At 47.2% G+C, this 25,753-nt stretch overlaps 1 protein-coding gene across 1 annotated transcript in view; it reads right to left on the bottom strand.

The window, feature by feature from the left end:
• Positions 1-25,753, bottom strand: part of GPN3 (GPN-loop GTPase 3) — a 61,793-nt gene that overhangs the window by 28,890 nt on the left and 7,150 nt on the right. Inside the window, exons 3-4 of the mRNA XM_077292819.1 lie at positions 20,492-20,659; positions 18,969-19,093 (exon numbers count right to left, since the gene is read on the bottom strand). Coding sequence (XP_077148934.1) covers positions 18,969-19,093; positions 20,492-20,659 — 293 coding nt within the window. The remainder of the gene's footprint in view (positions 1-18,968; positions 19,094-20,491; positions 20,660-25,753) is intronic.

The following is a 25,753-nucleotide window of genomic DNA, read 5'->3' as shown; positions in this document are numbered from 1 at the left end:
AAAATAAGAAAGGAGTGGACCATTCTTGACTGGCCCAGCCAGAGCCATGACCTAAACCCAATTGAGCATCTCTGGAGAGACCTGAAAATGGCTGTCCACCAACGTTCACCATCCAACCTGACGGAACTGGAGAGGATCTGCAAGGAAGAATGGCAGAGGATCCCCAAATCCATGTGTGAAAAACTTGTTGCATCAGTCCCAAGAAGACTCATGGTTGTACTAGCTCAAAAGGGTGCTTCTACTCAATACTGAGCAAAGGGTCTGAATACGTATGACCATGTTATTTCAGTTTTTCTTTAATAAATTTGCAAAAATTACTACATTTCCGTTTTTTTTCAGTCAAGATGGGGTGCAGAGTCTACATTAATGAGAAAACAAAATGAACTTTTTTGAATTTACCAAATGGCTGCAATGACACAAAGAGTGAAAAATTTAAAGAGGTCTGAATACTTTCCGCAACCACTAACACATATGGAGAATGTCAATCAAGACTTTGAAAATCAACCAGTGGAAAACAAAAAGTATATGAAAAAGGAGGACTTTAAAAAAAAAAACAAAAAAAAAATATATATATATATTTTTTTATGAAAACAAAAAAAAGAACAAATATAACAGCGATTAAAACATCTCAGCTTGGTTAATAAACGAATTTAAAAAAAACAAAAAAAAAAACAAAAAAACATCTCAGCTCAAAACAATGAATGCGAATAACCAAGTCCACAGATCAAAACTATGGGCACAGATATGCAATTGGAACACAAACAAGAAATATAAGAAAAACTTACCTCCAATAATAATGTATTTCAATAATAAAAAAAAAAACTAATTAAAAAAAAAAAAAAACACCTATGAAGAATGGGTGTGTAATATAGGGATTTTTGTGTTACTCACCGTAAAATCCTTTTCTCTGAGACGCTCCTTGGGGGACATAGGACTGTGTGTGTATGCTACTGCCGCCAGGAGGCTAACACTAAGTAAACATACAAAAAGTTTAGCTCCTCCTCCGAAGTATACACCCTGACACTGGCCGAAGGCAAACCCAGTTTGGTGTAAAAAGCAGTAGGAAAAGAACTAGCGTCAAATAATAAAAAATTAAACCAAAAAGGAGCCATCTGGCTAACCGGGAGGGAGCTGTGTCCCCCAATGAGCGTCTCGGAGAAAAGGATTTTACGGTAACACAAAAATCCCTATTTCTCCTTCGCCTCATTGGGTGACACAGGACTGTGGGACGTCCTAAAGCAGTCCTTGAGTGGGAAATTTACTCACCGGAATAACATCCAGGCATCTGCTGCCTATAGGTGCGCTACCGCTGCCTGAAGAACCCTTCTACCCAGACTTGCATCCGCAGAAGCCGGAGTATGGATATTATAGTGTTTGGCAAAGGTATGCAAACTAGACCAGGTTGCTGCCTTGCAAACCTGTTCTTCCGAAGCCTGGTGCCGAAGCGCCCAGGAAGCCCCCACAGCCCGAATGGAGTGTGCTCTGATCCCGGCCGGAACGACCATGCCCTTGACGCGGTAGGCTTCCTGAATAGCCGATTGTATCCACCTGGCTATGGTCAATCTTGACGCAGCGAATCCCTTCCTGTGACCCTCAGGGAGGACGAACAGCGCATCCGTCTGCCGAAAAGGTGCCGTCTGAGAAATTTACCTTCTGAGCGCTCTCACTAGGTCTAGCGTATGGAGTTTTTTTTCCCCACACGGTGCGTTGGCGCCGGGCAAAAGGAAGGTAAGAATGTCCTCAATGTGAAACAAGGAAACCACCTTTGGCAAAAAAAGAGGATGCTGGCCTGAGCACCCCCTTATCCTGATGGAACCGTAAATACGGAGCCCGACAGGATAGAGCTGCCAGTTCCGAGATCCGCCTAATGGAAGTTATGGCCACCAAAAACACGACCTTCCAGGAAAGGTAAGTTAAAGAGACATCCTGAAGAGGTTCGAAAGGAACTTCCTGCAAGGCACTCAAGACAAGGATAAGGTCCCAAGCATCCAGGGGGGCCTTGTAAGGCGGTACCATGTGAGAGTGACTCCCTGTAAGAAAGTCTTCACCTGTAGATTGGTATCGATCTTGCGCTGAAAAAGAACTGACAAGGCTGATATTTGTCTTCTGAGGGTACTTGGTGCAAGCCCTGAATCCAGGCCGGCTTGGAGAAAAGCTAGAATGTTCGGGATGGAGAAACGTAGCGGGGGAATCTCACGCTTTCTGCACCATGAAAGGAAAACCTTCCAGGTGTGATGATAAATACGTGCGGAGACGGATTTCTGGGCGCTAATCATGGTAGCAGCTACCTTTTGGGAAAACCCGGCCTGCATCAGAATCCAAGATTCAATGGCCAGGCCATCAAACACAGGGCCCCTAAGTTCTGGTGGAAGATCGGGCCCTGAGACACTAGATCCGGGCGCTCTGGAAGCCGCCAAGGAACCTTGGCGAGCAGCTGCACTAGGTCTGCGAACCATGACCGACGAGGCCGATCTGGGGCGACTAGGATTGCTGGGACTCCCTCTGTCTTGACCTTCCTGACTACCTTCGGGAGCAGATCCAGAGGGGGAAACAGATATGGGAGACGTAGCTGGTTCCAAGGTAGAACTAACACGTCCACGGCGATCGGCCTGTGGATCCCGATACCAGGCGACAAACCTGGGTACCTTGGCATTCATCCCAGAAGCCATCAGGTCCACGTCCGGGGTTCCCCAGCGCTGGCATATTTGCTGAAAAACTTCGGGCTGGAGAGACCACTCCCCGGATGCAAGGCACTGACGAATGAAAAAATCCGCAGCCCAGTTTTCCTCGCCCAGGATGTGGACTGCCGAAATCACAGAGTGATTCTTCTCCGCCCAGTAGAGGACCTGTTTTACCTCTTGCATGGCCGCCCTGCTGCGGGTACCCCCTTGATGATTTATGTATGCCACCGCTGTGGCATTGTCCGATTGAATCCGGACAGGGCGGCCTGCCAGAAGATGATGAAAATGCTGCAGAGCCAGCCGAACCACCCAAATCTCCAAAAGATTGATTGGGAGGGTTGACTCCCGCAAGGACCAGCGTACATGGGCTGTGTGGTGGCAAAACACTGCTCCCCAGCCGAGAAGACTGGCGTCTGTCGTGACTACCAGCCAATGGGTTGGGGGAAAAGGCTTCCCCTGTCGTAGAGAATGACTCGTTGACCACCATGCGAGAGCCTGTCTGATCTGGGGAGACAGACGGCACTTGAGGTTGAGAGAGCATGGATTTTTGTCCCATGCCGCCAAAAGAGGGATTTTCTGGTACTTACCGTAAAATCTCTTTCTTGGAGCCTTCATTGGGGGACACATAACCGTGGGTGTATGCTGCTAGGAGGCTGACACTATGCAAAAAAGAAAAAGAACAATAGCTCCTCCCTGGCAGTATACACCCACCAGCAGGCACTGAGCACCTCAGTTGGTGAAAAAAAGCAGTAGGAGAAACAACCATAACTGAGAACACGAGTACCAACTCAATCAGGACTTGTAGGCCCAAACACGGTACCAGGAACGAATAACCAGGGAGGGTGCTGTGTCCCCCAATGAAGGCTACAAGAAAGATTTTACGGTAAATACCAGAAAATCCCTTTTTTCTCTTCGCCACGACAGCACCCACTGAGAGAGGGGATCCGCCCCTAGGAACAGGAAACCCTACGGAGAGATAAAAGGGGCGGTCCCCCTCGCTCCCACAGTTTGGTTTCCTGTTCCTATGGGAAATCCACGGAGAAGAGGATGCCTAGCCTGGATGCCGCTTGCGCAGTTTACCTGTGAGGACGGCAAGGGCTCCAGAGCTGGATGCAGCGTCGGGGGTCCTCTTCTCAGCTTCCCCCCTCTGCTGGCAGGCACCATGAGGCCAGAACTGCAGGGGTTCCTGGCTCATGGAAATCCACCCGGATCGTCTGCGGGCCCAAGCGCCGAGGCAGGGTGAGCGCTGCGCCTCGGCGAGCACTCATGCGTCGTGGAGCTCCACTATTTCCCTGGGAGTTCAGTGGTAAACTCCGGGGTAAGAGAGGAGGTGGACGGCACCTGCCCTGATGCCGGTGGCAGCGCAGGTGCATAGAGTATGGCCGCGACCCGGAAGTGATTAGCACTTCTGGGTTCAACCGGAAGAAGATGGCGGCCCCCATGTGAAAAGGACGCTGGCGCTAACTCTCCGGCGTCCAATATGGATTCCGTGCAGGACTCTGCGGTGTCTTCTGTGGAAGCTACCGCAACCATCCCACGCAGCCGGGGCAGCAGCAGTCGTTCTAATCAGAGCGGCTCTTCTAGGAAGAAATCGGACCGAGCTATTTCTCTGCCACAGTCTCCTCCTCGTCAGTCAGTACCTTAAACAGACAGCTTCACTGGGGTGAGTGTGCATCTACCCTGATAAGCTGCTTATTGTTCCCTCTCCTTCTATACACCCTAGGCAAAGAAAACTGAAAAGACGAAACACAAGCAGTGTGCGTTATGTATCCAGCCCCTTCCAGATAGTTACACAAAGAGGCTTTGCAAATCATGCATTAATTCCACCTTACGGGAGGAAGCCGCAATTAAATCAGAAGATATCAGACTCATGATTAGGCAGGAATTACGAGCCCTTCATAGTTCTGACAAGGAGCCACGTACCAAAGAAAAAAAGGGGTACGTGTCCCCTATATCTGATCAGTCTTCTGATATGGAGAAGGCAGACTCGGATATTACCAACGAATATGTTTCCTCAGATGAGGATCAGGATACATGCTTTCCCACCGATAGTATTGATAACCTTGTGAAGTCCGTTTGTAACACCATGGGCATCGAAGATTCGAAAGTCCCTAAAACGCAGCAGGACATAATGTTCGCTGGTTTATCGTAGAAGAAAAGACCCTCCTTTCCGATAATAGCGGCGGTAAAAAATCTAGTCAAAAAAGAGTGGGAGACTCAGGGACAAAGGGGATTACCACCATCCTCAAAAAGGCGTTATCCCTTCAATGATGAAGAGTTTTCAACATGGACAAAAGCCCCGAAGGTGGACGCAGCAGTGGCATCCACATCAAAAAAATCCCTGCTACCTGTAGAGGATTCAGGCTCATTACAGGACCCACTGGACCGTAAAGCTGACTCTCTGTTAAAAAGAGCCTGGGAGTCATGTACGGGAGCTTTTAGACCGGCTATTTCGGCAACATGCACCGCTAGGTCCATGTTAGTCTGGCTAAATGACTTAGAGGAAGGACTAAAAGGCGGTCTTTCTAGAGACAAACTGAGGTCCTCTATACCCTTAATTAGGGGTGCTACAGCCTTCCTAGCGGACTCATCTGCCGACTCCATACGCTTGGCAGCCAAGTCGGCAGGTCTCACGAATGCAGCACGTAGAGCCCTGTGGCTTAAGGGCTGGAAGGGTGATCCCTAGACGAAATCCAAATTATGTGGCCTCCCATGTCAGGGTGAGTACCTGTTTGGTACCAAACTGGACAAAATCCTCACTAAAGCGGGAGAGAGAAAGAAGGGCTTCCCTAATAATAATTACCTTCCGTCCTATAGGAGAGCGTTCCGGAAGCCCGTGTTTAATAAAAGAAAAGAGTTTAAGAACCAAGACCGCTGGACCCCTAGAGACACCAAACAAAGGGGTGCATTCTTTGGGAAGCGCCCTTTCAAACCTGAAGACAAACCCCGTTAGAGCAGATCTACCTGTGGGAGGTAGATTGTCCTCCTTCTCAAACCAATGGAGGAAAATAACATCAAACGTGTGGGCAAATAGTCTCATCACCTCTGGTTTAAAGTTAAAATTTGCCCGAGTCCCTCCGGACTCATTTTGTATTGACTTCTTTAAAATCGCCGTCTCAACAGGAGGCATTAGAACAAGAAGTAATGAATCTTCTGTCAAAAGAAGTTTTGGTGGAGGTTCCATTTCTTCAGGAGGGGAAAGGGTTCTATTCCCCTTTATTTTTAATTCCAAAACCTGATGGATCGTTCAGAACCATTATAAATCTTAAAAAGCTGAACACCTTCTTAGAAAATCAAACCTTTAAAATGGAATCTATCCGGTCCACCATAAAACTCCTGTTTCCCCATTGCTTTATGGCGGTTCTTGACTTGAAAGATGCGTATTACCATCTACCAATCTTTAAAGAACATCAACAATATCTCCGCGTGGCGATTGTACTAAATGGGTGTATACGACATTTTCAGTATACAGCGATGCCCTTTGGACTATCAATAGCTCCAAGGGTGTTCACTAAACTGATGTCAGAGGTAATGTCATATCTAAGATCAAAAGACACCCTCATAATCCCATACCTAGACGACCTCTTGGTAGTGGGAAAATCCCCTTCACAATGTCAGCAACGATTGTGTGATATAATTTCATCTTTGCAGAAATTAGGGTGGTTAATAAATTGGGAAAAATCTAGGCTAGTCCCGACAACTCGGCAAACATTTTTGGGGATTATATTAGACTCTATAAAACAGAAATGTTTCCTCCCAGAAAACAAAAATATAACAGTTAGAAATAAAGTTCAGTCTGTATTAGATAAACCTATAATTTCCCTGCGGGAAGGCATGTCCCTACTTGGCTCCTTCACGTCGTGTATACCGACTGTTCCATGGGCTCAGTTCCATTCAAGGTGTTTACAGTATGCAATTTTACATGAGGAGATAAAATTACAAGGACGATTAGACGGTAAAATTTCCCTTTCCGGTGACGTAATCCAATCCCTAACCTGGTGGCTAGAACCGGATCATCTAACTAGCGGGGTTCCCTGGGTGGTTAAACCCTCAAACATAATATTTACAGATGCCAGTCCTAATGGTTGGGGAGCACATTTAAGGGACCAGATAGTCCAAGGGCTATGGTCGGTTACGGAGTCAGATGACTCATCTAATAAAAAAGAACTAAAAGCTATCTATCATGCCCTATGTGAATTCCTTCCGCAGCTACACGGAACACATACCAGAGTTCTCTCAGACAACATGACATCAGTGGCTTACATCAATCATCCAAGGGGGAACAAGATCAGGCACTCTCATGTCTATAGCCGAAGACATCCTAACTCTAGCCGAGAATCATCTTCTGTCCTTGTCAGCTCTACACGTCCGAGGAGTAGACAACTCAAAAGCGGACTCTCTCAGTCGTCATACCCTCCACCAAGGGAAGTGGGTGTTAAATCATCAGATATTCAAGATGATAACCATGAAATGGGGTATACCCCACATAGATCTCTTCGCTATAAGAGACAACAGGCAGGTAAAAACATTCGCCTCAATGTTCCGAACCGACAACCCCGATGTTCTCGATGCCCTCCAGGTTCCATGGACATTTCAGAAGGCATATGCCTTTCCTCCGTTGATTCTTCTTCCAACAGTAATCAGGAAGATAAGGGAGGACAGAGCGAACATAATATTGATTGCCCCGTTTTGGCCAAAGAGACCACGGTTTTCCCTGCTCAGAGCCATGTCCATCTCGGATCCATGGATTCTCCCAGAGGATCAGGATCTTCTCTTCCAGGGGCCCTTCAACCACCCTCATGTGAAGGGACTACGGTTGACAGCCTGGAATTTGAGAGGCAGCTGTTAAAACTAAGAGGCTTCTCTGATAAAGTAATTGATACCTTATTGCTAAGTAGAAAAAGATCCACTACATCTATCTATGTAAGAGTGTGGAAAAAATTCTTAAGCCTCTATCCATCAGCCCTGTCAAATGAAATTCCGGTCTCTATTATTCTCGAATTTCTCCAGAGAGGACGTGATTTAGGCCTTGCAGTTAGTACCTTAAAAGTACAAGTTTCTGCACTAAGAGCCTTGTATAGTCACAACATTGCGGGTGATAGGTGGATAGCCAGATTTATTTCAGCCTGCCAGAGATCAGAACCAGTTCAAATTCCCCACTTACCTCCTTGGGATGTTAATCTAGTCCTTGAAGCCTTGACAGATCACCCGTTTGAGCCTCTACACTCAGCTCATATTAAACACGTCTCCCTCAAGACTGCTCTTCTTGTCGCTCTAGTATCGGCAAGAAGGGTAAGTGACATACAGGCACTATCAGTAGATCCTCCCTTTATGTCAATATTGCCAGATAGAATTGTCCTGAAAACAGACCCTTCCTACCTACCTAAAATGTGTACTAAATTTCATAGGTCTCAAGAAATTCTTCTTCCTTCCTTCTATAATAACCCTACAAATCAGGAAGAGGAGAAGTACCATACTTTAGATGTAAGAAGGGCTGTAATAACTTATCTAGACAGGACTAGCGCCTGGAGGAAGAGCAGGGCTCTCTTTGTTTCCTTTCAGGGTCAAAGGAAAGAAGCTGGTGTTACAAAAGGCACTTTATCCCGATGGATTCGGGAGGCGATATACCTGGCCTATTCGTCTAAAGGGGAAGATCCACCTGAGACTGTGAAGGCACATTCCACCAGAGCGATAGCATCATCTTGGGCTGAGCGGGCAGAGGTTCCAATAGATCTCATATGTAAGGCCGCAACTTGGTCTTCTCCTACTACCTTCTATAGTCACTATAGACTAGATCTATCTGCCTCCACTGACTTGTGTTTCGGTAGATCAGTTCTTAACACAATAATCCCCCCCAAATAACTATCTCTGAAAGTCTCTCAGTGGGTGCTGTCGTGGCGAAGAGAAAACACCGGATTACGTACCGGTAATGCTCTTTTATAGAGCCACGACAGCACCCCTTCACTTCCCTCCCTTATATATTAGTTTGCATATGAGCACTATTAAGGGTGATTGGTTCTTGTAAATATGCGTAATTAAGTTAAGATAAAATGTTAATATAGAATTACCTACTAAAACTGGTGGGCGGTTCCTCGCAATCTCTGTAACCTAAACTGTGGGAGCGAGGGGGACCACTTCTTTTATCTCTCCGTAGGGTTTCCTGTTCCTAGGGGCGGATCCCCTCTCTCAGTGGGTGCTGTCGTGGCTCTATAAAAGAGCATTACCGGTACGTAATCCGGTGTTTCTTTATCGCTTCATTGGGGGACACAGATAACCGTGGGACGTCCAAAAGCAGTCCCAGAAAAGGGTGGGTAGAAAGGAAACGAGAAAAGGGCTGTGGTCGGCCAGTGTGCGACCGCCGCCTGCAGTACCTTCCTACCAAAACCTGCATCTGACGAGGCCTGGGTATGAACCCTGTAGAACCTCATGAACGTATGCAAAGACGACCAGGTTGCAGCCTTGCAAACCTGCAAAGCGGAGGCTTGGTGACGAACAGCCCAGGAAGCACCGACAGCTCTGGTGGAGTGGGCCCGTACCCCAGGAGGAGGCTGTGTCTCTCGAGCACGGTAGCATTCCATTATAGCAGAACAAATCCAGCGAGAAATTGTGGATTTGGACACTTGAAGGCCTTTCCGGCGACCCCCAGCAATGACAAACAGTCGGATTTGCGAAAATGGGCAGTTCTAGAAAGATAGATCCGAACGGCCCTGACAACGTCAAGTTTGTGAAGAGACTTCTCCAAGGGGTGAACAGGACAAGGGCAAAAAGAAGGAAGAATGATATCCTCATTGATGTGGAAAGTGGAAACCACCTTGGGAAGAAACTCGGGGACAGGTCTGAAAATGACCTTGTCCTGATGAAGAATTAGGAACAGGGAGCGGCAGGATAATGCTGCCAACTTGGAAACCCTTCTAATTGAAGTGATGGCAATGTGGAAGGCCACCTTCCAGGAAAGAAAGGAAAGGGAGAAGTCCTGAAGAGGTTCAAAAGGAACGGTTTGAAGGGCACTGAGAACCAAATTGAGGTCCCAAGGTTCCAGCGGAGGACGAAAAGGAGGAGCAAGATGAGCAACTCCTTGCAGAAAGGTCTTTGAGAGATGGAAGCCAAGTCCCTTTGGAAAAGAATGGACAAAGCGGAAACTTGACCCTTTAGGGTACACCGGGACAAACCCGAGTTGAGACCCGACTGCAGGAAACCCAGAAAGTCCGGAAGGGAAAAAATAATCGGAAAGACGTCGTGTGTCTCGCACCACCGGAAGAAAGCCTTCCAGTACCTGTGGTAAATGCAAGAAGAAGCCGGCTTCCTGGCTCTGATCATGGTCTGTATGACCTGATGAGAAAAAACAGTCTCCCTCAGAACCACGGGCTCAACAGCCATGCCGTTAAATGCAGGGACTGAGAACTCTGGTGGAAGAGTGGGCCCTGTGAGAGATCTGGGCGGTCTGGGAGTCTCCAAGGGGTATCCGCGAGCATGTTGACGAGCTCCGCGTACCAGGGGTGCCTAGGCCAGTCTGGAGCTATGAGTATGACCGGAATCCCCTCTAACTTTATCTTTTTTACTACCCTTGGGATCAAGGGAAGAGGGGGAAACAGGTAAGGAAACTGAAACTGCGACCATGGGATTACCAGGGCGTCGTGGCCGATGGCCAGAGGGTCCCGGGATCTGGCCACGAATAGAGGAACCTTGTGGTTCATCCGAGACGCCATGAGGTCGTCGTCTGGGGTGCCCCAACGAAGACAAATCTGGTCGGAGACTGAGGGATGGAGAGACCACTCGCCCGCCGCTAGGCCCTGGCGGCTGAGGAAGTCGGCTGCCCAATTTTCGACCCCCGGAATGTGAACGGCTGAAATGGCTGGAACGTGACGTTCCGCCCAACAAAGTATCTTTAATGCTTCTGCCATTACCTGACTGCTGCGCATCCCGCCCTGGTGGTTTAAGTACGCCACAGCCGTGGCGTTGTCCGACTGGATGCGGACGGGACGACCCGCCAGGAGTGACTGCCAGTGGAGTAGGGCAAGGAAGATTGCTCTGATCTCCAGTAAGTTAATGGGAAGAGCCTCCTGGGGGGTCCAGCGACCCTGCGCTGTGAGATGTTGGAAGACCGCTCCCCAAACGAGCAGGCTGGCATCTGTGGTGATGGACCTGCCACTGAAGCGGAAGGAAATACCTCCCTCTGAGGAGCGATGAAGACTGGGTCCACCAGGTGAGGGACTGCCGAACTTGCCGAGGCAGACGAATGGGGCGGTCCAGTGAGGTTGTGAATCTGTTCCAAGTGGAGAGAAGAAACAGTTAAGGGGACAGGTGTGGAATTGGGCAAAGGGCACGGCCTCCATGGAGGCAACCATCTATCCCAGGACTGCCATGCACAACCGAAGTGAGCGAGGAGCTGGGTGTTTGAGAGATCGGGCTGCCTTGTGGAGACCGGAGAACTTGTCCAGCGGGAGGAAGACCCGAGCCAAGTTCGTGTTGAATTCCATGCCCAGGAAGGACAGGCACTGGGAGGGAATCAGAGAGGACTTGTCCCGGTTGATGATCCAGCCGAGGCGAGTCAGAGTGTCCAGAGAGATCTGGAGGCTTCGCGCACAGTCTCGATGAGATGAACCCTTGATCAAAAGATCGTCCAGGTAGGGGATGATGAGTATCGCCCTGGAACGAAGGATGGCCATGACCGCCGCCATGATCTTGGTGAAGGCCCTGGGGCCGACGCCAGATCGAACGGGAGGGCCGTGAATTGGTAGAGCTCTTCCTGGATAGCAAACCGAAGGTACCTCTGGTGCCGTACGCAGACAGGAACATGAAGGTACGCATCTTGAATGTCCACAGAGCACAGGAATTCCCCGGCGGCAATCACAGACCGCAAGGACTCCATCCTGAAGTGGCGGTATCGAACATGGCGGTTCAAAAACTTGAGATCCAGAATTGGGCGAACGGAACCGTCCTTCTTGGGGACTACAAAGAGGTTCAAGTAGAACCCCGCAAAATGCTCGTTTGAAGGGACAGGAACGACTACGCCAGCTGCGACCAGGGAAGAGACGGCCTGAAGAAAACCGGGCAGTTGGGACGGTTGCTTTGGTGAACGAGAGAGAAAGAAACGATTTTCTGGAAGGGAAGAAAATTCGATCTTGTAACCGGAGGTAATGATCTCTCTGACCCAGGCATCGCTGACTACCGACAACCAGGTGTCCTGGAAGGAAAGAAGTCTGCCTCCCACCCTGGAAAGGATTCCAGGTGGGGGCGACCCGTCACTTGGAACAAAATCTATCGGAACGGGAGCCAGAGGACCTGAAAGGTTGGCTCTTAGTTCTCCATCTGGTGGCTGGCTTGTAAGAGGGTCTCCTCCGCTCACCTGAAGCGGAGGGTCGCTCCTGCTGGGAAGAGGAGTCAGATGTCCAAAATTGGTGAAAGTGCCTAAAAGGCCTAGGGCCCTTTTTGTTGAAGAAACGTCTTGGTCTAGACTGAGGGAGGGAAGTACTTTTTCCTCCCGTAACATCAGAAATGATCTGGTCTAACCAAAAGCCAAAGAGTCTGGAACCTGAAAGGCTAGGTTGGTGAGAGACTTCTTAGAAGTTGTATCTGCGCTCCATGCTTTGAGCTAAAGAATGCGGCATATAGCAATGTAGCAATGATGTTGCTAATTGCCCTTGCGGAGCAGGCCGCGGCATCCAAGGAGGTAGCCAAAACGTATTTGCCCGCGTGGCCAATCTGGTCTGCCAAATCAGCCAGCTCCTGTGAGGAAGCCGAAGCCAAAATGCCTCGTCGAAGATTCTTGGCCCCGGCAGAAATGGCCTTTGCCACCCAGGTGGAGGCGAAACTGGGGCAGAGGGAAGCACCTGATGCCTCGAAAGCTGACTTGGCTATAGTCTCAATTTGTCTGTCCGTAGTGTCTTTAAGAGATGCACCGTCTGGTAAAGGACAGGACCGTCTTGGATGAAAGACGGGAAACCGCCGGGTCCACCTTTGGAGATTCTGCCCATTTGGCAAGAAGGTCGGCACTAAAAGGGTATAATACGTCCAGGTGTTTTCTACCTGGGAAGCGCTTCTCAGGATGTTCCCAGTCCTTAGACAGGGTAGACTCAAATTCCTCGTGATTGGGAAAGGAGCGAGAAGGACTCTTGACCCGTTTGAAGGAGACAGAAGGATCCTGTGAGGAAACCTCGTCCTGTTTAAGTTTTAAGGTACCGTCACATTAAGCGACGCTGCAGCGATATAGACAACGATGCCGATCGCTGCAGCGTTGCTGTTTCGTTGTTGTGTGGTCGCTGGAGAGCTGTCACACAGACAGCTCTCCAGCGACCAACGATGCCGAAGTCCCCGGGTAACCATCGGGTTACTAAGCGCAGGGCCGCGCTTAGTAACCCGATGTTTACCCTGGTTACCAGTGTAAATGTAAAAAAAAAACAAACACTACATACTTACATTCCGGTGTCTGTCGGGTCCACCGGCGTCCGCTTCCCTGCACTGTGTAAGCGCCGGCCCTAAAGCAGAGCGGTGACGTCACCGCTTTGCTCTGCTTTACGGCCGGCCGGCGCTGACACAGTGCAGGGAAGCGGACGCCGGGGGACCCGACAGACACCGGAATGTAAGTATGTAGTGTTTGGTTTTTTTTACATTTACAATGGTAACCAGGGTAAATATCGGGTTACTAAGCGCGGCCCTGCGCTTAGTAACCCGATGTTTACCCTGGTTACCAGTGAAGACATCGCTGAATCCGCGTCACACACGCCGACTCAGCGATGTCAGCGGGTGATCCAGCGACGAAATAAGGTGCTGGCCTTCTGGCTCCGACCAACGATGTCACAGCAGGATCCTGATCGCTGCTGCGTGTCAAACTCAACGATATCGCTATCCAGGACGCTGCAACGTCACGGATCGCTATCGTTGTTAAGTTGTTCAGTGTGAAGGTACCTTAAGGCCATGTGCACACGTTCAGGATTTTTCACGTTTTTTCGCTATAAAAACGCGAAAAAACGCTTACATATGCCTCCTATTATTTACAGGGTATTCCGCATTTTTTTGTGCAAATGTTGCATTTTTTTCCGCGAAAAAAAAATCGCATCGCGGAAAAAAAAGCAACATGTTCATTAAAAATGCGGAATTGCGGGTATTCCGCACACCTAGGAGTCATTGATCTGCTTACTTCCCGCACGGGGCTGTGCACACCATGCGGGAAGTAAGCAGATTATGTGCGGTTGGTACCCAGGGTGGAGGAGAGAAGACTCTCCTCCACGGACTGGGCACCATATAATTGGTAAAAAAAAAAAGAATTAAAATAAAAAATAGTGATATACTCACCTTCTGATGGCCCCCGAAGTGTTCCCGCCTCTCCGGTGCATGCTCTCTCTTCCATTCCTATAGATGGTGTGGTTCAGGACCTGTGATGACGTCGCTGTCTTGTGATTGGTCGCGTGACCGCTCATGTGACTCACGCGACCAATCACAAGCTGCCACGTCATCGAAGGTCCTGAACCACACCGGCATCTATAGGAACAGACGCCGCTGAGGAGATTGGCTGTCTGCAGAGGGTGAGTATAACCATTTTTTTATTTTTTTTAAACATTCTATCTTTTACTATTGATGCTGCATAAGCAGCATCTATAGTAAAAAGTTGGTCACACTTGTCAAACAGTATGTTTGACAAGTGTGACCAACTTGGCAGTCAGTTTTCCAAGCGATGCTACAGATCGCTTGGAAAACTTTAGCATTCTGCAAGCTAATTACACTTGCAAAATGCTAAAAAAAAAAACACGAAAAAAACGGAAAAAAAAAACGGAAAAAAAAAAAAAAAAATGCGGATTTCTTGCAGAAAATTTCCGGTTTTCTTCAGGAAATTTCTGCAAGAAATCCAGACGTGTGCACATACCCTAAGAGTTTGAGAGATAGCCAAGATAAGACTATCTACAACAGCCTGCATGCCAGACGTCTGGTCTGAGTCAGAGTCAGACCCGGACTGGGAATCTATGTCCGACCCAAGGTCCTCCTCCGAAGAGGGGAATTGGGAAGAGGTGAGCAGCTTGGGAACTGCTGAGGGACCCGGAGAGCTGGAAGAGGAGCCAGACAGAGACCTCTTTCTAGAACGGCCGGCGTGTTCTTCTGAGGATCGATATCAGGTGCGTGCGACTCGCCATGAGAGACGGTCGGAGAACTGGTGGCTGTAGATGGATGTGGAAGTCGTTCAAGCACCTGGACCAGAGATTGGGATACTTTAGTCAAATCAGAGACTGACAGACATAGCAACAGCCCACTCTGGGGGAGGGGGAGTGCACTATCCCGAGATTCAGAAGCTTCCTGCGGGGCAGACATGGTAGGCAGACTGCAGGATTGGCAGAAGGGTAACGACTGACCTGCTGACCACTTTTTCTTGCAGCGTGAGCAAGCGTAATGAATGATGGTGGGTTTGGAAACAGAAGCCCCAATAGAGTTGGACATATGTAGGCTGTGAGCTTATAGTAAGAAAAAAAAAGGTTGGAAAGCTCTGCCTGTAAGTCTAAACTACTGCAGCGCTGCCTCCGGAGTATGATATACTGCAAGGGAGGGTTGCTAGGGTACGGATAAAAGCCTACCGTACAGGAAGGAAACAGCTGCAGCCGAGCCGGTATCTTGGTCACCACTGGTGACAACCGTCTCCCTCTCAGCTCTCTCCGAGGAGAGGGGTGAGGAGGAAATTCAGCAAGGACTGGCCACCAAACTCACCCTGAGGCACCAATGAAGGCGCAGGGGAGAAATGTCCTGCCAGCAGGCCTGAGTGTTGCGATGTGGGTGGCACCACACTGCTCGCTCAGCCGCTAATAATGGGAAGGCAGAGTGAATTAACACCCTGAGTCCCTAAAAGTTGAATCTGAAAAAAAAAAAAAATTAGTAAAACACAAACCTGCAAAAGCAAAAAATGATTAGCTGCTGATCTGGGAGATCCAGGTCCGTCTCCTACAAACACTAAGCACAAACTGAGGTGCTCAGTGTCTGTCGGTGGGTGTATACTGCAGGGGAGGAGCTATTGTTCTTTTCCTTTTTTGCATAGTGTCAGCCTCCTAGCAGCAGCATACACCCACGGTTATCTGTGTTCCCCAATGAAGCGATAAAGAAAGTGCATGTTGGAGAGGACGAAGATGGAGTTGCGCAAATGGCACTGCCTCCATTGCCGCCACCATCCTTCTCAAGACCCTCATGCAGAACCGGATTGTATGGTAGGTTGGCCGGCGAAGGACCCTCACCTCTTGCCGGAGGGTCAGGACCTTGTCCCGGGGCAGGATCGTCAAACCTTGTGAGGTGTCGAAGATCATCCCTAAAAAAGAGATTTTCCAAGATGGTACGAGGGATGATTTCTTTAGATTCATCAGCCACCCTAGGCGAGAGAGTATGCAGAGTAATGCTGACATTTTCCTCGCAGGCCTGACAAGACGGCCCCTTGATAAGGAGGTCGTCTAGATATGGCAAGACGAGTATGCCCCGGGAGTGCAGGATGGACACCACTGTTGCCATGACCTTTGTAAAACACTCTGGGTGCGGTGGCCAGCCCGAAAGGTAAGGCTGTGAACTGGAAATGTAGGCTGCTTACGGCAAAACGTAGAAATTTTTTATGCGAAGGAAATATGGGAATGTGAAGATAGGCATCTTGAATATCTACTGAAGCTAAGAATTCTCCCTTTTCCATTGCCGCAATGACCGACCGGAGGGATTCCTTTCGAAAGTGATGAATGTTGACGAACCTGTTTAAACATTTCAGGTCCAAAATGGGCCTTACAGTTCCTTCTTTTTTGGGAACTATAAACAGGTTGAAATAGAACCCCTGAAATCTCTCTTCCTTTGGAACTGGAGTGATGACCCCGCGGAGTCGAAGGGATTCTACAGTTTTGAACACGGCTTGTATCCGGGATTCTGAACTGGGAAGGCGGGAGGGAAAGATCCGGCAAGGGGCATGGCTGACAAACTATCTTGTACCCTGAGGACACCAGTTCTCTTACCCACCTGTCGTGAACCACTGAGCCAGGACTGATGAAACAGGAGTAGGCGGCGGCCTACTCTGTCGGTGGCGATCGGAGACCGTCTCCAGTCATTTGGCTGAAAACCTATGGGACCTAGATCCCCTTGATCTTGGCAGATGGGACCACATTCTTCCCAACAGGTTGGCCCTGTAGGAGATCTGATGATCTCTGTCCTGATTAGGTCGACCTGGGCCAACTGGGTTTGACGCTGGAGTCCACCTGGTATTACAAAAGGACTTGAAACGAGCCTGGAACTGGCGACGTAAAGGCCGTTTAATCTTTTGCTGTGGGAGAAAATTGTTTTCCCTCCTGTGGTATCAGAAACGAGCTGATCCAGTTTTTCTCCAAATAATCGACCACCCTGATATGGAAGAGATGTAAGGGATTTTTTCGAGGTAGAATCCGCCCCCCATGTTCTCAACCAAAGAGCCCTTCTAATGGGAATTGCCTTTGCGGCAGCCAATGCCGTACAATTCGCTGCATCCAAAGATGCATTGATCAGGTAGCTCCCAGCTAAGCTATCTGATTTGACATCTCTGTCAACTCCGCCGGTAGGTCCCCCTCCTGTAGAGCCTTAGTTAAAGATTCTGACCAAGAAATCATGGCTTTAGCTACCCAAGTCGCCACAAAAAAGGGCGAAAGGGACGAACCGGAGGCCTCAAAAAGTGAACGAGCCAAACTTTCTATGAGCCGATCCGTTGGATCCCTAATAGAGGAGCCGTTGGGAAGGGATAACAGCGTGTTTGAGGCCAAACGAGAAACCAGTGGATCTACTTAAGGGGATTCTGCCCACTTCTTACGCAGCTCCGGGGCGAAAGGATATCTTGCATTTAAAGCCTTCTGTCCCAAGAAACGCCTGTCCGGACGTTCCCTGTGGCGTTGGACTAAGTCCTCAAACTCCGGGTGAGTGGAAAACACACTATGAGGCTGCTTGATCCTCTTAAACGATACCTTATGACCAGAGGCCAAGGTAGATTCGTCCTCTATACCCAGGGTTTGGTTGACGGCCTCTATTAGGATGTCTACTGACTACTGGTAATCAGGCGCCTCTAAATTGAGGGACCCTTCAGAATCGTAGTCTGAACCATGTTCACTAATCTCCGCTGGTGAGGGTGAACGAGAGGCGGAACTCAAGGATGCAGATGCACCTGATGGACCGGGAGACACTGTGTGGGTTCGTTTCCCCCGCATCTGCTTAGTGAGAGCATGGCCCTGCAGGCCGGAGGATCCAGTGAGTCGGAAGACCTCTCCAAGGCAGAAGAACCGCTGTCCCTGACCCCAGGCGGGGTCTGAAGGGACTCTATTGCCTTTGTTAGAGACGCCATAGATTGTGACAAGGACGTGACCCATTCTGGGGGAGAAACTACAGTTTCCGCCTGAGTCGCAGGGGAGGGTTCCTGAGCGCGTTCAGAATCGCAGGCCTCACAGAGACGATTACTCTGGGCATGCGAGACCGCTACATCATCATCTCGTGAGACCGCAATGAATGGAGCGGTCACCGGAGAGTCGCGAGGAGCGGGGAACGCCTGTTCCTGATCCAGGAGCCGACGGACGGTGAGTATATAACTATTTTTTTTTTATTTATTTATTATTTTTAACATTAGATCTTTTAACTATTGATGCCGCATAGGCAGCATCAATAGTAAAAAGTTGGTCACACAGGGTTAATAGCAGTGGTAACGGAGTGCATTATACCGCGGCATAACACGGTCCGTTGCCGCTGCCATTAACTCTGTGTGCGCTGACTGGAGGGGATTATGGAGCGGGCACTGACTGCGGGGAGTAAGGAGCGGCCATTTTGCCGCCGGACTGTGCCCGTCACTGATTGGTTGTGGCCGTTTTGCCGCGACCAATCAGCGACTTGGATTTCCATGACAGACAGAGGCCGCGACCAATGAATATCACAGACAGACAGACGGAAGTGACCCTTAGACAATTATATAGTAGATTAGGCTTGAAACATTTATTATGCACCCACTATACAAATATTTTTTCAATTGTATTACATTATGTGTATTTTTATATTTTTGCGTGTGTTCAACGACATCTCACACCCATTATATTCTTTTGAGGACATGGTTTATTCTTGCTCATTATCTTGGGCGGAAATATATTATACATATCTTTGGTGTTTTTAATCGCCGTTTTATATTTGTTCTCTTTTTTTTTACATGATATATAGTGTCTTTTTTTGGATATGATGTCCTCTTTTTCCATATATTTTTTTTTCCCATCACAAAAGATGAAGATGTCACCTCCAGGGTATGTTTTCCGATGGCTCATATTACTGCTTGGCTGTAAGACTTACCTTGAAAGATTCCACCATGAATTGGGAATCAACCAGGAAAACACCACAGACTCTGAACTCCCACTGCTGAAGCTGATCCACCAGGTACTTCATTACTGGTAGATGAGTGTACAGTTCAATTTGACCTAGATAAAATAACACAAGCTCAGTTATGCTGGAATTATCCATATGAACTCACCTTTATAAGGCACTAAATGTTTTCCAGACTCTTGGGAAAACCACATTTTTTTTTGTTTTACTCGCTTATATAGCGCCATCTTATTCCGCAGTGCTATTACAAACATCATCTTTACAATCCTCATTGGGGCTCCCCAAAAACATTTCCTATCAGGATGTCTTTGGAGTGTGGGAGGAAACCGGAGAACCCGCAGGAAACCCACGCAAACACAGGGAGAACATATTAACTCCTTGCAGATGTTGTCCTTGGTGGGATTTGAACCCTGGGCCGCAGCACTGCAATACTACAGTGCTAACCACTGAACCACGGTGTAGTCATTTTGTAAAACCATGTTAAGAAAAAAAAAAGGACTGAACACACAACATGTCAACCCACCTCAATACTATTCACAATTACAATATGTGACCAGAGGTCTACAGAAGTAGATTCTCTTTAGAACATCCCCACTATAAGGCCAGAAACAGATGAGTGTATGAAAAAATTACCAAGTTTCATCCAGGAAAATAAGAATTTTCATCTATATGGACATCTGTATGTGATCCATTTTCATATATTTATATTAAAGTTTGAGGTTAATAATGGAAATATATCCATAAAAATCTAATTAGAGAAAAGGGGGAGAAGCCAGCGATCAGAACGCAATACATGAAGTGCACATGCACATATTGATTTCTAACTGTATTTCAAAATGAGAAATTTAGCAAACAATTGATCAATTCTTTCAGCTACCCCGCCACGCCAAGGCATTCTCATAATAGGGCAGTCCTACTCTAAGTTTTTTATATATTCGCTATGCCATTACGGCCTCCTAAATGTATTAAAAGAAAGACCACATTAATTGCAAACTCTACTTGAAGCGTTTCTGAATCACTCCCATGGCGCCAGGAAGGGCGAGCGCAGATAAAGGTCGACCAGGTTCGGGTAAGATGTCCGGACATTTCAGATCTGACTTCCACACTGCCAAACCAGCACCACAGATGAAGGGCGAGACAGGCTTAAACACAGCTGCACAATCAAACAGAAACTGGGGCAAGGCAGGGCTGCTGTATGTGTGTGTACAGCAGCCTATCAATCACAATGAACACAAAGAATGGCGTACATAAGAATTGATCAATTGTTTGCTAAATGTCTCATTTTGATATACAGTTAGAAATTAATATGAGCACGGGCACTTTTCGTATTGCGTTCTGACTATAAGCAGCGCTGGCTTATCCCCTTTCATAAAAATCTAATGTCATACGGATGTTCTATGTGGAGATATTTAACAAGCATTGCAGTTAACCTATTTGTCTAGATGCTGCAGTAGCAAAATGTTACCCTGAAGATACAAAGAATATCCAAGTACCTGGGCAGTCGAACAGTATGTAATCATCTTCAGTATGGCCCAAGCAGCTCTCCAGCCAGTCAAAGTTATTAGCAAAATACTCCATACAGTACACTAGTCCTCCATTAGGACCAAATCTAAGGGATCCATCTTCCATTACATCGTCTACTTCAATCAGCTCTCGGATATCTGAGATGAAATAAAAGAAAAAGTAATCTACAACATGAAAAATTGTCCAGTTTCTTGCCATATGCAATGAGGAAGATTTCTCTTAATGGGAACCAATTATTATTTTTTTTTTCCCCAAGTACCGTAGATGTAATAAATGCCATTAACAAGATGGTCAAAATATTCTCTACGACCATCTTTATATATTCAAGACAAAGTAGCGATCATGTGAAAGATTCTGGCCAGTAGGGCTCTGTTCATACTAATATATATATATATATATCTATCAACTCACCGAACTCTATATATATATATACACACTCACCGGCCACTTTATTAGGTACACCATGCTAGTAACGGGTTGGACCCCCTTTTGCCTTCAGAACTGCCTCAATTCTTCGTGGCATAGATTCAACAAGGTGCTGGAAGCATTCCTCAGAGATTTTGGTCCATATTGACATGATGGCATCACACAGTTGCCGCAGATTTGTCGGCTGCACATCCCAAAGATGCTCCATACAAGGCAGGATGGATCCATGCTTTCATGTTGTTTACGCCAAATTCTGACCCTACCATCCGAATGTCGCAGCAGAAATCGAGACTCATCAGACCAAGCAACGTTTTTCCAATCTTCTACTGTCCAATTTCGATGAGCTTGTACAAATTGTAGCCTCAGTTTCCTGTTCTTAGCTGAAAGGAGTGGTACCCGGTGTGGTCTTCTGCTGCTGTAGCCCATCTGCCTCAAAGTTCGACGCACTGTGCGTTCAGAGATGCTCTTAGGCCTACCTTGGTTGTAACGGGTGGCGATTTGAGTCACTGTTGCCTTTCTATCAGCTCGAACCAGTCTGCCCATTCTCCTCTGACCTCTGGCATCAACAAGGCATTTCCGCCCACAGAACTGCCGCTCACTGGATTTTTTTTCTTTTTCGGACCATTCTCTGTAAACCCTAGAGATGGTTGTGCGTGAAAATCCCAGTAGATCAGCAGTTTCTGAAATACTCAGACCAGCCCTTCTGGCACCAACAACCATGCCACGTTCAAAGGCACTCAAATCACCTTTCTTCCCCATACTGATGCTCGGTTTGAACTGCAGGAGATTGTCTTGACCATGTCTACATGCCTAAATGCACTGAGTTGCCGCCATGTGATTGGCTGATTAGAAATTAAGTGTTAACAAGAAGTTGGACAGGTGTACCTAATAAAGTGGCCGGTGAGTGAGTGTATATATATATATATATATATATATATATATATATATATATATATATATATATATATATATATATATATATATATATATATATATATATATATATATATATATATATATATATATATATAATTTGTAGTCAAATACAAAAATAGATCAATGGCCACCTTCGTCTGTGCTAAAAACTAAGGAAATGTGAAATATGTGAAATGTGAATAGCATACTGGCTTATGAACTTTATGAACAAACACATGAGATTTTTAGCACAAGATTTGCAAACGTTGTGAGCCCATTCACCAAAACGTCAAGGTAATCTCAGATCGAATGGGTAACTACACTGACTGCCTGGTGTGAACACTTACCTATGGTATCTGAGCTGACTGCCTAATGTGAACACTTACCTATGGCTAATAACAGGATAAAGCCTACTTATATAGGAGGCTCAGAACCAACTGTGTTGAGATGTAATTAAAACCTGGAGAAGGGTGGGACGTTCAAGTCAGAAAATAGTATATAGTAAAATAGATCAACTGACCGAACTCTCTATATATAAATATATATATATATATATATATATAATATCTTATTAACCATTTTAACTGAGCCACATCTGTTGCAACCGATTAATTTTGCGACTGGGACCAATGACTCGATAAATCTGTCACCCTTGAGCTTTTTTGAGTTATTAATATGGACACACAAGTTGTATAGAGGTGAAATTAGCCATACCCGACTCCTGTATGATGCTTTGTTCAGCAAAAATAGGGATTTTTGTGTGTACTCACCGTAAAATCCTTTTCTCCGAGCCACTCATTGGGGGACACAGGATCATGGGTGTTATGCTGCTGCCACTAGGAGGCTGACACTACGTTGAGACAAAAAAGAGTTAGCTCCTCCCCTGCAGTATACACCCTCATGCTGGCTTCCAGAGACCCAGTTCAGTGCAAAAGCAGTAGGAGATTAATAACAGTACAATACCTAACATTAGAGTATAACATGTCAAAGAAAGTCAGTAACCAAATAGGTAACAAGCTAACAGGGTGGGTGCTGTGTCCCCCAATGAGTGGCTCGGAGAAAAGGATTTTACGGTGAGTACACACAAAAACCCCTATTTCTCCTTCGCCACATTGGGGGACACAGGACCATGCGATGTCCCAAAGCAGTCCCTGGGTGGGAAACAATACAACCAGATAAACTCCGTGTACCAACTGACTATAAATGAGCTACGGCCGCTTGCAGAATACGTCTGCCAAGGGCCGCATCCGCAGAAGATTGAATGTGGACATTGTAGTGCCTTTGAAAAAGTATGCAGGCTGGACCACGTTGCGGCCCTGCAAACTTGCTCCGTCGTAGCCTGGTGTCGGATGGCCCAGGAAGCACCCAACGACCGAGTGGAGTGAGCTCTAATCCCCGCCGGGATAGGTCTGCCCCTGACCCGATAGGATTCTTGGATAGCAGACCGAATCCATCTGGCTATCGTGGCCTTAGACGCGGCTAAACCCTTTCTGTGACCCTCCAGGAGAACAAAGAGAGAGTCCGATATGCGGAAATGAGCAGTTCTGGAAATGTACCTCCGAAGGGCCCGTACCACATCCAAGGTATGAAGGGCCTTTTCGACCCTGTGTTTTGGCTGTGGGCAGAAGGAGGGAAGAATGATGTCCTCATTAAGGTGAAAAGATGAGACCACCTTAGGGAGAAAGGCCGGAGATGGGCGTAGAACTACCTTGTCTTGGTGAAAGGCGAGAAAAGGTGCCAGCAGGATAAAGCGGCCAATTCTGAGACCCGTCTGATAGATGTCACTGCCACGAGGAAGGCAACCTTCCAGGAAAGGACAGTTAGTGGGACGTCCTGCAGAGGTTCAAACGGAGGTTCCTGAAGAACGCTCAGAACCAAATTGAGATCCCAGGTCTCTAACGGCATCCTGTAGTGGGGTACCACATAGGAGACCCACTGAATGAAGGTTCTGACTTGCAGGTTGGTAGCGATCTTACATTGAAACAACACGGATAAAGCTGAGATCTGACCCTTGAGGGAACTCAGCGCCAGGCCGGAATCCGAGCCAGACTGTAGGAAATCCAAAATGGAGGGGATTCCAGTGTGCCTCCTAAGAACACTAAGCTTGAACTGGGTCTCTGGAAGCCAGCATGAGGGTGTATACCGCAGGGGAGGAGCTAACTCTTTTTTGTCTCAACTTAGTGTCAGCCTCCTAGTGACAGCAGCATAACACCCATGGTCCTGTGTCCCCCAATGTGGCGAAGGAGAAATAATATTTCTTTGTTTTTACCTTCCAGGCTATGACACGTCCGCTTTCTGGAAGATAAGACTGCCTCTGATTTTCATTATAAAAGACTTTTTACACCACATAGCCTGGAAGATCGAAGCTGTAATAGTTTTTTTTTTTTTTTAAATCAAGTACTTTTTATTGAAGAAAGCAGAAAGGATAACATTACATACATAAGCATGCATTAGAGTACAAATGATAATACTTTCCCCATTTTTTAATAAATGTAAATACACCAAACACATCCCTCCCCCCTCCAATAACAAGAAAACCTCCCCACCCCCACCCCCCCGTCACGCTTCTACAATCCTTATCCATTATTGTATTACAATGTTGTACACTCTTTTATAACCCTAATATCCTATTTTTCACGAGTTCTGCGGAAGCCAATCCGGGAAAGTCCAACCAGCCCCCCCAGATATTTTCTCGTAGTGGTTCATCTTGCCTCTTTTCAGGTATACACTTCGCTCCATAAGGATTAGAAAATTAACTATTTACAAATTCCTTCCGTGGGAGGATTTTCATCTAACCAGTGCAATGTGATAGTCTTCCTTGCAACATAAAGCAGTCTGGCTATTGCTAGCCTACCACATTCATCCAACGCCACCTCCTCTACATGTCCTAAAATACATGTCAATGGATCTCGAGTAATAGTTGCTTCCGTCACTCTTTCCACTAAATTTAGGACCACAATCCAAAATGCCTGTAGTCTTGGACAAGACCATAGCATATGAAGAATATCAGCTTCATCCATCGTACATCTCGGGCATCCAGAGTCCGCCCTTAGTCCAGCTTTTTTCATCCACACAGGTGTCCTGTATACCCTATGTATAGTGAATAACTGCGACACCCTCCCAGACGTATTGTAAAATCGACTCCCACTGATCATCCGATATGTCTCCCAAATCCCTTGTCCATTTGGATCTAGCCATCAATGGGTGTCTATCCAAAAGCGTATCCAGCAGTCCTCTGTAAATTAACGATACAAGACCCCTAGTACCCCTCTGTGTACCAAGTATATTCAACATACTGTCACTCTGTATCACTATCGGTGACCTTCTCCACTGTCTAGAGAATGCGTGTCGCAACTGGGAGCATGCTATGTTCTACCAGAATCTACAAAGGGAACTTTTTCCTGAGTGTTTCAAATGTTTCAAATGTCTCCCCATCTAGCAGCTGCGACACATACCATATACCGTATTTTCTGGTGTATAAGACGACTGGGCGTATAAGACGACCCCCAACTTTTCCATATAAAATAAGGAATTTGGGATATGCCCGCTGTATAAGACGGGGGTCATCTTATACGCCCAGTCATCTTATACGGCGTGTGGTTCCCAGGGTCTGAAGGAGAGGAGACTCTACTTCAGGCCCTGGGATCCATATTCATGTTAAAAATAAAGAATAAAAATAAAAAATATGTATATACTCACCCCTCCGAGAAGCCTGGCTGTCACCGCTGCAAGCGTCTGCCTCCGTTCCTAAGAATTGCAGAGCATGAAGGACCCTCGATGACGTCGCAGTCCTGTGATTGGTCCGTGACCGCTCATGTGACCGGTCACCTGACCGTGACGTCATCGAAGGTCCTTCACGCTCTGCAATTCTTAGGAACGGAGGCAGACGC

The sequence above is a fragment of the Ranitomeya variabilis genome, chromosome 1 (genome assembly GCF_051348905.1).
Source record: "Ranitomeya variabilis isolate aRanVar5 chromosome 1, aRanVar5.hap1, whole genome shotgun sequence".
Taxonomy (NCBI): Eukaryota; Metazoa; Chordata; class Amphibia; order Anura; family Dendrobatidae; genus Ranitomeya; species Ranitomeya variabilis.
Note: the sequence above shows the minus strand (reverse complement) of the source record. Positions and strands in the feature narration are given on the sequence as shown.